Source organism: Scyliorhinus canicula, chromosome 1 (assembly GCF_902713615.1).
Source record: "Scyliorhinus canicula chromosome 1, sScyCan1.1, whole genome shotgun sequence".
In the NCBI taxonomy this organism is placed as follows: Eukaryota; Metazoa; Chordata; class Chondrichthyes; order Carcharhiniformes; family Scyliorhinidae; genus Scyliorhinus; species Scyliorhinus canicula.
The window spans coordinates 153,176,649-153,190,332 of NC_052146.1; the positions used below are offsets into that span (position 1 = coordinate 153,176,649).

General features: G+C 47.1%; 1 protein-coding gene across 3 annotated transcripts in view; it reads right to left on the minus strand.

Annotated features, from left to right (window-relative positions):
* LOC119968642 (ephrin type-A receptor 7-like) overlaps positions 1 to 13,684 on the minus strand; it is a 768,833-nt gene that overhangs the window by 91,977 nt on the left and 663,172 nt on the right. For all 3 annotated transcript variants that reach the window (XM_038801273.1, XM_038801267.1, XM_038801278.1), the window contains one exon: positions 13,574 to 13,629. In XM_038801273.1, the coding sequence (XP_038657201.1) occupies positions 13,574 to 13,629 (56 nt within the window). The remainder of the gene's footprint in view (positions 1 to 13,573; positions 13,630 to 13,684) is intronic.

Genomic DNA, 13,684 nt, shown 5'->3' on the forward strand with positions numbered 1-13,684 from the left:
CCTCCCATCACCTTCAACATCTCCCACAATCTCCTCTCTTGTCCCCTTGCTTGAATCACAAAGACCTTGATTTTGCCCATATTCAATTTGTACCCCTAGAACCGACCGAACTTCCCTAGGATCCCCATGATCTCTCCAATCTCCCCCACAGCAGGTCAGAAATATACAAAAAAAGCAGGTTGTCCGCATATAGCGAGAACCTATTCTACACCGCCCTCCCCCCTGTACTATCACCTGCCAGTCCTTCGACGCTCTCAACGCCATCGGCAATGGCACTATGGCCAAGGCAAACAAGAGTGGGGAGAGTGGACATCCCTGTCTCGTCCCCCGGTGCAGCCTAAAACAATCCTTGCTCATTCGGTTCGTCCACACGCCCGCCACTGGTGCCTGGTACAGCAACCTGACCCAGTCCACAAAACCCTGCCCAAACCCAAACCCCCCCAGGACTTCCCACAAATACTCCCACTCCCACTCGATCAAAGACCTTCTCCACATCCATGCCGATCACCACCTCCACCTCTCGTCCCTCGGATGGCAACATAATCACATTTTACAGCCTTCTCATGTTCGCCGCTAAATGCCTCCCCTTCACAAACCCGGCCTGGTCATCCCCTATCAATCCTGGCACACAGTCTTCTATTCTTGAGGCCAAGATCTTGGCCAATAGTTTGGCATCGGCATTTAGAAGGGAGATTGGCCTATACGACCCACATTGTTCCGGGTCCTTATCCCGCTCCAGGATGAGAGAAATCGAGGCTTTTGACATCATCGGGGGGAGTACCCCTCTCTCCCTAGCTTGACCAGCAGGGGCCCCAACACTCCTTAAAACTTTATGGTGGGCATAATTTAATGGCTGTGTTGCACTTAAGCAAAAGCACGACTACTGTGGGAGAGGCCAAAATCGAGAACTGCGCCAGGTGCCGATCTGTTTGTGATCTAAACAGCCCGCTCCCATTGACGAAATCTGGATCCTGCCATAGTGTGGAGAGAAACCAAAATCATCACTTAAATCCAATACCAATACAATTAACAAAAGAGAACCCCTATCTAACAGCCTCCCATGATCTAATGGCCTACCCAGTAACTGGTCAGGCAGGTGCAGATTTGAGCACATTTTAAAAAGTGTGAAGCTGATGAAAGGCTGCTGCAGGGACTGCAGGGGGTGCGTGGGCAGGGTGTGTTGGATGGCAGGTGATTGTGGGAAGGGGGGGAATGGAGAGTCCCAAGGTGGAAGACACAGCTGGTTGACAGTCTCATACCCTCCCCCAATTACGAGATATTACACGCAATGGCCGATTTCTTGGACCCCGCAGAAGCTGCCCTCGTGGTGCTGTTGGCAGGCCAGGCGGCCAGACACCGGAGAAGACAGAGGCAGCAGTGTCGACAGAGACACAAGGCGGTTTCCCATGTACAGGGCTCCATCCCACACCCTCAGGACCCGGCTGCCCATCAGGCACTTTGGTGGTGCACTGCAGTACAACCCCCAGACTGTTGCCTGCTTTGTAGTCATCTGGCACAGCAGTGGAGCGACGTGATGGGGGTGGAGGAGGAGGAACACATGGCTACCTCTGAGAGGAGGACAAGGACGCTCTGGACCGGGAGGGACTGGAGAATGAGCCCAGGGAGGACCTGCAGCACCAGCTAGTGGATGGAGGACAAGCGGCAGGGAGGAGGGTTTGGTAAACTCGGAGGGCCATGGAGGCCCTTATGCTCGCCCTCTTCACATCGGAGGTGGCCACGTCTGTCACTCACCCCTCAAACCCCCTCCCCATCCCTTAGCATTCACCCTCCCCTCCCCACATCCCCATTGCACCACATCCCCATTGCCCCCCTTCCCACCCTCACTCCAGGGTGATGGAAGTGTGTCAGCACTACCAGCATGTCACTGTCGAGGTTAGGGGGGTGATGGTAACCCGCTGAGAGCTGGGCACTGGTGCTCCTCAATCTATTCCATAGGTTGCCCCCTGCCAGTCTGCTGAGTGCTCACTCACACCCATCACATGCACATAGTGTGCCAGGGGTTGGGCGGGATGGTGGGCCAAGAGGCAGCTAGGACCTCCATGTCCGCGGAGCTGGGGCAGGGGATGGTGCTCAGAAAGAAAGTGCAGAGGTGTGATATTGATCAAGATCTACTTTTTTTAATGCTATGCACACGGGTTCCCAACTGTCCAAATCACCTGATGTGCCGCTGCACTCTCCCAACCAATTTCCCCATCCCTCAACATACCCTCACCCTCTTACTCTCTGTTCCCCTCCCCCTGGTGCCTTCTCAGTGATCCTCAATGTGCTTAACCTTTCATGCTCTACCTCTGCACCTAGGTGCGTCCCCAGATGCACATCAGAGGTGGAGACAGTCTGCTGCTACTGCGTCCTGTGGCCTTTAATGACCCTGGTGAATGTCCCTGGTGCCATCCTGTTCTGGGTGTTGATTCCGAGATGCGCCGATGTCAGGAGTGTGCGTCAGGGAGGAGCTGGTGGCCGCTGGAAATGCCCACCTGTGACTGGGACAAGCTCTACAGCTCCTCAGCTATGCCCGTATGAGACTGGGAGACCACCCCCAGTGACCAGGACGTGCTCTGGAGGGCGTCAATGGTGCCCACCTGAGAATGAGAGATGGTCCTTAGCACCTCATCAAGGCCCACCTGGTACTGGTCACATTCCCCAGCGACTGGGACATGCTGTCGAGGCCCTCAGTTATGGCTGTCACCAACTGAGCTATGCCTTGGACACCTCCACTCACGTTGTCGATGTTGTGCACCAGGTTCTCTACTGTAGTCGCCACCCGAGTGTTGGCCTCAGTGCCATGCATTGCCAGCACCATTTCCTGTGTCCATAGCCTCTGGGACTTCTCCAATCGGCTCTGGACCTGCTGGAGTGTCGCTGACATCCCCTCTGAATGCCTCGGCCGCATCAACTCCAGGTAAACCTGGTCCGAGGGAGGAGGAGAGGAGCAGCAGTTTGGGGACGGCGGGAGGAGGGGGTTGTGTGACATGGAGAATATGGGGGGGGGGGGGATGGGTAGAAGGGGATAGGGAGTATGGGGTGGGAGTGACGTGGGCGGAATTGCTGGACATGGGTGGACCGGGGCACGGGACGTTGCCAGCCACATTCTCGGTGAGGCGGGGTGGGGGTGGGGGGTTGGTTGTCGGAGGTCTGGTGGCAACCCATCCATGCAGACCGGTAGTGGTTGTCCATCTTCTCACAGTACTGGGTGCAGGTCTTGCTGGTGACGCTCCCTGAGCTGATGGCTGCTGCCACTTGCTCCCAGGCAGAAATGGTTGCCATTGGCTGACCCTCCGAGACCCCCGGGGGAACAGGGCATCTCGTCTGACCTCAACTGTGTCCAACAATCTGCCCAGGTCGGCATCCCCGAATCATGGAGCTGGTCCCTCGGTGGCATGGCTGCGAGCTGAGTACGGTTGACTGTTCAGGAGCAGGCCAAGTGCTGCTCTCTCTTATTAGCAGAGGGCTGCCGAGGTGGGTCCCATTGAATCAGCCAGCGGGACCATCATTTGCAGCGTGAAGCCCAGCCCATGGGGCCTCTTAAAGTGGTCCAATTAATGTTTGATAGCGGTAACAGCCTCGCTGGGCCCAGCGTGGTAAGTGTGGTAGCGAGTTCCCGCCTGTTACCAGACTTAAAAATCTTTTGGTTAAATTGTGCTCGGTTCCCATGGAGGTTCCATGTAACCACATCATAAATAAAGTTGGCATTATCAGTGTAAGGAAAGATTAGTTAGAAAATATCTCCCATTAGAAGAGTTATGCACTGTGAAATGTCAGGACTCTTGTTCGCATCAGGTCACCACTTGGCGGACCTAGAATTGGGAGATTGGGTGCAGTAATCCAGGGCGAAGATAAAGGTTAAACTAAATTTATTTTAACTCAAAAGCAAAACTAGTGGTATACAACACTAGTGTCCCAACCTGGAACTAACAGGAACTCCAAGTCCGGGTCTGGGACCATATTTAAAAGGCTCGATAAGGAGTCCTAGCTGGACAGGCCACAGTCTGTTACCATAGTAACTCATACTCAACGAACCCCACAGGGAGATCAATCAATGAGTGATCCCTAGTGATCCTCGTGTAGGTTATCACGTTGAGATTTGGAGGCAGATCAGAGGGCGAATCCCATGTCCCACTCTCCACAAAGCAATGTTTGGATACAGCAATGCACTAAACCTTTACAACACTCTTCCTGTTCTGTGATAGCTATGCTGTGGAGATGCCGGCGTTGGACTAGGATGGGCACAGTAAGAAGTCTGACAGCACCAGGTTGAAGTTCAACAGGTTTGTTTGGAAACACTAGCTTTTGGAGCGCAGCGAAAGCTAGTGATTCCAAACAAACCTGTTAGACTTTAACCTGGTGTTGTAAGACTTCATACAGTTCAGTGATGTTGAACATGCACTGCAAATACTGAGTTCCCTTTCACTAATGGAAAAGGAATCAAACCATCTGCCTTTGAACAGAGGTCACAGATGAACTTTAATATATTCTGGTCCTTTTGCCCTTTGGTCCATACTAACTCAGAGGGACAACATTCCTTCAGCAAGTAGTATGGATGATTTTTGCTGTGCATTTTACATGTCAGTTTCTGCACTAGCGACAATGATGAAATCTTCAGGAGATCAGAGACACTGCACACCTGAATCCCTGTTATACACTGCAGGAAGGGAGTGAGGGAAGGGGAGGAGGGAATGGTGGCTGTCACCAGCCACAGAAATCCAAAACATTTGCACTTTTTGTGTAGCAGAAAGTGGTGGCTTAAAACTGACTGGAATATTCCAATAGTTAACAAAGGGTTCATTGACGAAAGGCAAAGACATTCAAATAACATGCACAGAACACCATTGTGGTGAACCACTGTACACCTGTATTAGGGGATGTAAGGTAGAACCTGTACTACAGGTTCGCTGGTAGCCCCTGCCAGCTGGCTCCGCCCAGTAGGAGCTGTATAAATATGCGTGTCCTCCATTGATCTGCCATTTCGCCAGCTGCAGCAGGAGGCCACGCATCTGACTGCAATAAAGCCACAGTTGTACCAATCTGAGTCTTTGTGCAATTGATCGTTCATCAACTATACAACAGGCCTCAACACTTGGGCCCTCTTGTTCATCTGTCCAGGGTCCTGCTCCCAGGGTCCCGTGCAGATTCCTTATGGCTGGGGTTCACACACTCCTGCACGATTGGCCCCGAATTGATCACATGGTTCGTGGAGCCGTCCCTTAACGGGGCCACGCTACCACACAGAACGATATACTTTAGAAATATGTTTTCTATATCATTACACATTGTACAAAGAGGAAAGCTTCACTCAGATCCATCACTGAGAAGATACTGTTTCTTTAGAATTTACCTGAGAAAGGACATGTCGTGTACAATAATTTATTTTATTGAAAGGACAAAATACCTAATGGCACTTTCATAAATCTGTTATTCTGGGTAATTTTTAGTTGCGACAAGATTTCACATGATGGTATTTATTTTCATCCACAGGATTCCACACCAAAAGATGACAAGGAAATTGAATTAAATACAGAAAAAGCAGGAAATACTCACTGACTCTGAAAGCATCTGTGACCAGGGGAGAGCAAGATCAAGCAAGGGAGAGAGCGAGTGTGCATGAGAGTGGGTGAGAGAGAGAAAGAGAGAGGGAGAGAGTGCATGAGAGTGAGCAAGAGAGGGAAAAGGAGAGCGCACGAGAGTGGGTGAGAGAGAACGAGGGAGAGAGTGCATGAGAGTGGGTGAGAGACAACGAGGGAGAGAGAGAGTGCATGAGAGTGGGAGAGAGAGCGAGGGAGAGAAAGAGAGAGGGAGCAAGAGTGCATGAGAGCGAGCAATAGAGAGCGAGAGTGCACGAGAGCAAGCAAGAGAGACCGAGAGAGAGAGAGAGTGAGAGCATGAAGAGAGGGAATGAGGCAGCAACTGGTCTTTCAGGTTACCTGTCACATCTCTAATGTTTTCCAGTTCTGATGAAAGGCCATGACCTGAAAGGTTAACTGTTTTCTCACTCTCCAGAGATGCTGCCAGACCTGCTGAGCGTTTACTGTTTTTATTTCAGATGTTGAGCATCCCCAGTATTTTGTGCTGGAAAAATGGACTTTGAATTAAATCAACAATTTAGCCACTACCCTCACCTACTAACTGAGCTTTTCCCAAAGCCTTCCTGCTAAATCCATTTTAATCCACTCAAAAAGAGAAGAAATCCCAACAATGCCATATTCCAGCACATTCTTCACAATACCAGGAGGGTGAAAGTAAAGTGACATCCTGACAGAAACATCGCCCAGGATAACAACTCAGCCCCTTGCAAGACCCAATACTATGACAAATATTTAACACATGTAACATGACAAATATTTAAAAAATAAATCATGGCAGAGATGGCAACAGATTCCTAAAGCAATTCTACTAATTTACTGGATACTTTTCAAAACTTAGATCTATATATTACAAATTACTCATATTCTGAAACATCTCAAGCTCCAACTTCTTTGTTCTATAAGAACATAAGACATAGGAGCAATATTTGGCCACTCGGCCCATCGAATCTGTTCCATCATTCAATCATGGCTGATACTTTTCTCATCCCCATTCTTCTGTCTTCTCCCCATAATCCCCTTATTAATCAAGAATATCTATCTCTGTCTTAAAGACACTCAGTGATTTGGCCTCCACAGCCTTCTGCGGGAAAGAGTTCCACAGATTCGCCACCCTCTGGCTGAAGAAACTCCTCCTCATCTCTGTTTTAAAGGATCGCCCCTTCCACCTGAGATTATGTCCTCCAGTTTTAGTTTTTCCAACAAGTGGAAACATCCTCTCCACGTCCACTCTTTCCAGGCCTCACAGTATCCTTTAAGTTTCAATAAGATCCCCCCTCATCCTTCTAAACTCCAACGAGTACAGACCCAGAGCCCTCAACCGTTCCTCATATAACAAGCTCTTCATTCCAGGGATCATTCTTGTGAATCTCCTCTGGACCCTTTCCCAGGCCAGCATATATTTCCTTAGATACAGGGCCCAAAGCTGCTCACAATATTCCAAATGGGATCTGACCAGAGGCTTATACAGCCTCAGAAGTACATCCCTGGTCTTGTATTCCAGCCCTCTTGACATGAATGCTAACATTGCATTTTCCTTCCTAACTGCTGACTGAACCTGCACGTTAGCCTTAAGACAATTGTGAACAAGGACTCCCAAGTCCCTATGTGCTTCTGATTTCCGAAGCATTTCCCCATTTAGACAATAGCCTATGCCTAAATTCCTCCTTCCAAAGTGCATAACCTCACACTTTTCCACATTGTATTTCATTGCCCACTCTCCTAGCCTGTCCAAATCCTTCTGCAGCCCTCTTGCTTCCTCAATACTACCTGACCCTCTACAAACCTTTTTATCATCTGCAAACTTAGCAACAGTGCTTTCAGTTCCTTCTTCCAGATCATTAATGTCAATGTGAAATGTTGTGGTCCCAGCACAGACCCCTGTGTCACTGGCTGCCATCCTGAAAAAGACCCCTTTATCCCCACTCTCTGCATTCTGCCAGTCAGCTAATCCTCTATACATGCCAGGATCTTACACTTAACACCATGGGCTCTTAACTTATTTAATTATCTCCTATGCGGCACCTTGTCAAAGTCCTTCTGAAAATTTAAATGAGGGCAGCACGGTAGCATTGTGGATAGCACAATCGCTTCACAGCTCCAGGGTCCTAGGTTCGATTCCGGCTTGGGTCACTGTCTGTGCGGAGTCTGCACATCCTCCCCGTGTGTGTGTGGGTTTCCTCCGGGTGCTCCGGTTTCCTCCCACAGTCCAAAGATGTGCAGGTTAGGTGGATTGGCCATGATAAATTGCCCTTAGTGTCCAAAATTGCCCTTAGTGTTGGGTGGGGTTACTGGGTTATGGGGATAGGGTGGAGTTGTTGACCTTGGGTAGGGGCTCTTTCCAAGAGCAGGTGCAGACTCGATGGGCTGAATGGCCTCCTTCTGCACTGTAAATTCTATGAACTATGAACATCACGTTCACTGGTTCTTCCTTGTCTAACTTCCTTGCTACCTCCTCAAAGAACTCTAACAGATTTGTCAGACATGACCTCCCCTTGACAAAAGCCGTGCTGACTCAGTCCTATTTTACCGTGCACTTCCAAGTACTGCCCAATTTCATCTTTAATAACAAACTCTAAAATTTTACCAATGACCGAAGTCAGGCTAACCGGCCTATAATTTCCCATCTTCTGCCTCCCTCCCTTCTTAAACAGTGGTGTTACATTCATCACTTTCCAGTCCTCTGGGACCCTTCCTGCCTCCAGTGATTCCTGAAAGACCATCACCAATGCCTCCACAATCTCCTCAGCTATCTCTTTTAGAATCTCGGATGTGTAGTCCATCTGGTCCAGGTGACTTACCCACCTTCATACCTTTCAGTTTCCCCACAACCTTCTCCTTAGTGATGGCCACTGCACTCACCTCTACCCCCGATTCTCCTGTAGCTCTGGCATTCCACTGACGTCTTCCACCGTGAAGACTGATGCAAAGTAACTATTCAGTTTGTCTGCCATTTCTTTGTATCCTGTTATTACTTCTCCAGCCACGTTTTCCAGTGGTCCAATGTCTATTTTTGCCTCTCTCTTACCTTTTATATATTGCAAAAAACTCTTCCTATCTTGTTTCATATTACTAGCTAGCTTTCACTCATATTTCATCTTCTCTCCCCTTATTGCTTTTTTAGTTGTCCTCTGCTCGCTTTTAAAATCTTCCCAATCCTCTGGCTTCTCATTAATACTTGCCACTTTGTATGCTTTTTCCTTTGCTTTTATGCAGTCCTTGACTTCCTTTGTCAACCTTGGATGTCTTGTCCTCCCCTTAGCATGTTTCCTCCTCCTTGGGATACATTCCTGCTAATAACCCCCAAAATCTCCAGCCATTGCTGTTCCACTGTCTTCCCTGCTAGGCTCCTTTTCCAATCAACTCTGGCCAGCTCCTCCCACATGTCTTTTAGTTATCCTTATTTAATTGTAATACTATTACATCTGATTCCAGCTTCTCCTTCTCAAACTGCAGGGCAAATTCTAACATATTGTGGTCACTGTTCCCTAAGGGTTCCTTCACCTTAAGATCCCTACTAAAGTCTACCTCATTACACATCACCAAATCCAGAATTGCCTGTTCCCTTGTGGGCTCTGTCACAAGCTGCTTCAAAAAACCGTCTCTTAAATATTCCACAAATTCCTTTTCTTGGGATCCACTACCAACTTGATTTTCCCAGTCCACCTGCATATTGACTTGGGACAATATCACCATTCATTCATTGTCGCTGGGTCAAAATCCTGAAACTCCCTTCTTAACAGCAGAATAAGTGTACCTGCACCACATGGGCTGTTAAAGAAGGCAGCTCACCACCAACTTCTCATGGGCAACTAAGGATGGGCAATAAACTCTGGCCTAGCCAGCAACACTTATATCCTGTGAATGAATAAACAAAAAATATCTCCTTCGTTGACTCAGCATAAATTCCTTAGGTCTCTGCTTTGGCATGTTAATGGCACTATATAATTGTAAGTTCGTTGTTGTCAGGAATGCGTTCCTTGAAATTTCTATTCCAGTATTCCCAATCCCTAAAGAGCAGCTCTTTCAAAAGCTGCATTTAGCTCGAGTGACTTCGAAAGCTGCTTCTCCTTCATTATCCTTATCTTTTGCTGCTCAGAGTGCTGGGAAGTGCTCAGGGTATGAGCTTGCACTCAAAGTTAGAGAGATTAACCTGTCAGCTAAAATCCCCCATAGAATTAGTCTTATTAAAACAAACAGAAGTGCTGATATCAGCACACATCTGAATCATGAGAGATCTTCACATCAAACCAATTCCTGGTAATATACAAGATTTCTGCCGCTTAGTTCCACAATCAGTTTTTTACACCAGTATAGAGTGCACAATGGAGCTAAATGGACTACAAAGTAATGGGGAGGCACCATAGCACATTGCCAATGAGACACTGAGTAAGAAGTCTTACAACACCAGGTTAAAGTCCAACAGGTGATTCACCTGAGGAAGGAGCTGCGCTCCGAAAGCTAGCAATTTGAAAGAAACCAGTCCAACGCTGGCATCTCCACATCATTGCTTTTGATAGGTAGGGGATTTGGTGTTGGTGATGCGCTGGAGTCACGCCAAGACGTACAACAGAGGGTTAAACTAACAGGTAGATTCAAGACCAGCAACAGAACCAGGGGTACTGGAGAGAGGAGCAGTATTTCAGGCAACAAGAAAGCTGGAAGAGACATCTGGGCCTGGGTAGGTAGGAACTTGGTGATGTTGGGGGGTAGGCATGGGAAGGGACAACTGAAACGAAAGACACACAATGATTCTTTGCTAGGCCTGAACCATTCGGTGCCACAAACAAAAATTAAAATGACTCACTTTTCATAATCTTTTCCCCGGCTACATTGATTTTATGGAGAGCCCAAAATGGCTTCCCCACTCAGGCCTTGGGTAAAAATTACACTCAGGCCCCCAATGACATCAGCAGAGCCCAATCTGCATATTTAATAGAAGACCATTTAGTAGGCCATTTAGGACTAAGGTAACAAATAATTTCATAACTCAGAGGGTGGTAAGTGTTTGGAATTCTCTATGCCTGCTGAGGCTCAGTCATTGATTGTGTGCAATAAGAAGTTTAACCTGGTGTTATAAGACTTCTTACTGTGCCCACCCCAGTCCAACACCAACATCTCCACATCGTGATTATGTTCAAGGCTGAGATTGATAGTTTTTTTAGAGAGTAAAGACATCAAGGGGTATGGTGATAGTGTGAGAAAATGTCATTGAGGTAAAAAGTAAGCCATGACCTGATTGCATGCTGGTGCAGGCACAAAAGGCTGAATGGTTACTCCTGCTTCTATTTCCGATGTTCCTATATTTCCAGCTACCTTTTAGTGAGTGTGTCACACTCCTGTTAAACACAGTAGTTTAAAATGACAACCTGCGGGAATGGAAGATGAAAGTTGCTTCACTGACTTAATTACTCTAATACCTACCCCTTCCTCAACAGACATCCCCAACCTCATTGTTGGTGGAGCACAGCACATCTGTGCAAACAACACAGCTGACAAATTTGCCACTATCATCAGCCCAAAGCGCTGAGTGAATGATCCTTCTTGGACTCTTCCTAAGGTCCCCATCAGCATAGATCCCAGTCTTCAGACAAATTAATTCACTCCACATGAAATCAAGAAATGAATGAGTGCGCTGGGTGCAGCAAAGGCAAGGGTCCAAACAACAGGCTGGCTGGAGTTTTGAAGACTGCTCCAGAACTATCCATACCCTAGCCAAGTTGCTCCAACATGGTTAAAACACCAGCATCTACCTGACAATGTGGAGAATTTCCCAGGTATGGAGTTCAAAGAAAACAGAAGAAATCCAATCCAGACAATTGCTACCTCTTTCATCCACCAATAAGTGTTGAATCCAAGAAGATAAAGTATATGAGAGTGACTGCTTTTCATATCAAGGCAGCACTTGACCGGTGTGGCACCAAGAGTTCCAGCAAAATTGAAGTCAATGGGAATAAGAGGAAAACTTTCCAGTGGCTGGAGTCAATGCCCAGCACAAAGGAAAATGGTCGCTGTTAGAAATGAGTCCTCTGTGATTGAATTCATTCAGTCAGGATTTCAAAAATTGTTGTCGAGCTTCATCAGAATTCTGAATTGATTTAGACGGGTCATCTAGTTTCTTACTTGGAACTTCTTGGGGGCCTTTCAAAGTTCATAACTTAGACCTCCAGGAGCGAAGCTGACTGACCACCAACAATCCCCATGGACTCCTCAGGAACCTGGCGAGGAGGTGATCAATCAGAATTCTCAATACTCTCAGTATTGGTAGCCAGTTTTAGTCTTCATATTCTGAAGAAATATATAAATGTATTGAAGAAGGTACAAATAAAATGATGAGGAAAATTTAGCAGAACTGAAAGCTTATTTATAGGAAAGTGGGGAGGATGGTGGCGCAGTGGGTAGCACTGCTGCCTCACGGCATCGAGGGCCTAGATTTGATCCCAGCCCTGGGGCACTGTCTGTGTGGAGTTTATACATTCTCCCCGTGTCTGCGTGAGCCTCACCCCCACAACCCAAAGGTGTGCAGGGTAGGTGGATTGGCCACGCTTAATTGTCCCTTAATTGGAATTAAATTTTTTCTTAATTAATTTGGGCAGGATCTTCCAGTACTGCTAATGACTACCCCTGCCATGGGTTCCCCGGCGGTGGAGGTTTTGAACAACGGGAAACCCTGTTGACAGTGAGTCAATGGTAGGCCCCCTCTGTTGCCGTAAAGCAGGGGCTGGGGCTCTTTGCTCTCGGAAAGAGAAGGTGGGGGGATGACCCATACAGGTTTTTAAGATTATGACAATATTTGACAGAATAGAAGTAAAGAAGATGTTTCCACTTATGTGGGGAGACAAAACGAAGGCCCATAAATATCGGACAGTCACTAATGCATCCGATATAGAATTCAGGAGAAACGTTGTTACCCAGAGAGTGGTTCGAATGTGGAACTTGAAACCACCAGCAGTAGTTGAGGAAAATAGAACTGATACATGTATGTAGCATCAAGACAAACATACAAAGTAGAAAGAAGCAGCATAGACTGACAACACGAGATAAACTACGATGGAAGCGAGCTTGTGTGGAGCAATAACAGTGGCACAGACCAGATGGGATTTTTGTCTGCTGTGATTTTTATGCAATTCTATGCAAAATGCATTTGACACATGGCATTACACAAATTCTGCAATCTTATCAAGATTGATATCATCGAGCAAGAGAGAAGTCATTGGGGAAGAAACACCAACAGAAGTTGTTTTCAGCAAGGAATCAGTCAACCATCCATTCCTCACAACAGCAGTCAAATAACCATGGTTACACAAAAGATATAAACATTGAAAAAAAATTTTTAGAGTACCAAGTTCATCTTTTTTTCCAATTAAGGAGCAATTTATCATGGCCAAACCACCTACCCTGCACATCTTTGGGTTGTGGGTGTGAGACGTACGCAGACAGGGGGAGAATGTGCAAACTCCACACAGACAGTGACCTGGGGCCGGGATCGAACCCAGGTCCTCGGCACCCTGAGGCAGCAGTGCTACCACCACTGCGCCACTGTGCCACCCATAAACAGACTGTAATTAGAGATTTGCTATTGTAAGTCAATTGGTTTAAGAAAATGAAAGAAAACTTTCAATTACAGCAAACACAACATCCAAATTTCTAAAGACTGCAGTGATCGAGTATAGAAGGCTCAACAGAATAATTCACGGTATGACTTGCTTGAGGCATCTAGTTCTTATAGATGTACGATTGCTTTGTGCTGCCTGTGCAGGAAGCACGGTTAATGGGAATATGAAGTTGTCAATTCTACGATCTCCAGTGCGCTTTATACAAACTCACCAGAGTAACTGTGCTTCAGACAGGAGCAATTGTATCGACAACGACACTGACAATTCCACCCAGGAGGTGCACTATTAAAACAATATTATGGTCGCGTTGTGTTGCGAAATGTAACCTGTACATCTCATTAGTCTTCGAGTGGTACTTACAATGGAAGTAAAGCTCCTCGTCTCCATCTTGACTGGCCTTGCTGTATCCGCAATGTCTGAAACAAATGGGATTCGAAGTTCATGTCATGTATATTTAGACCAACTACAACC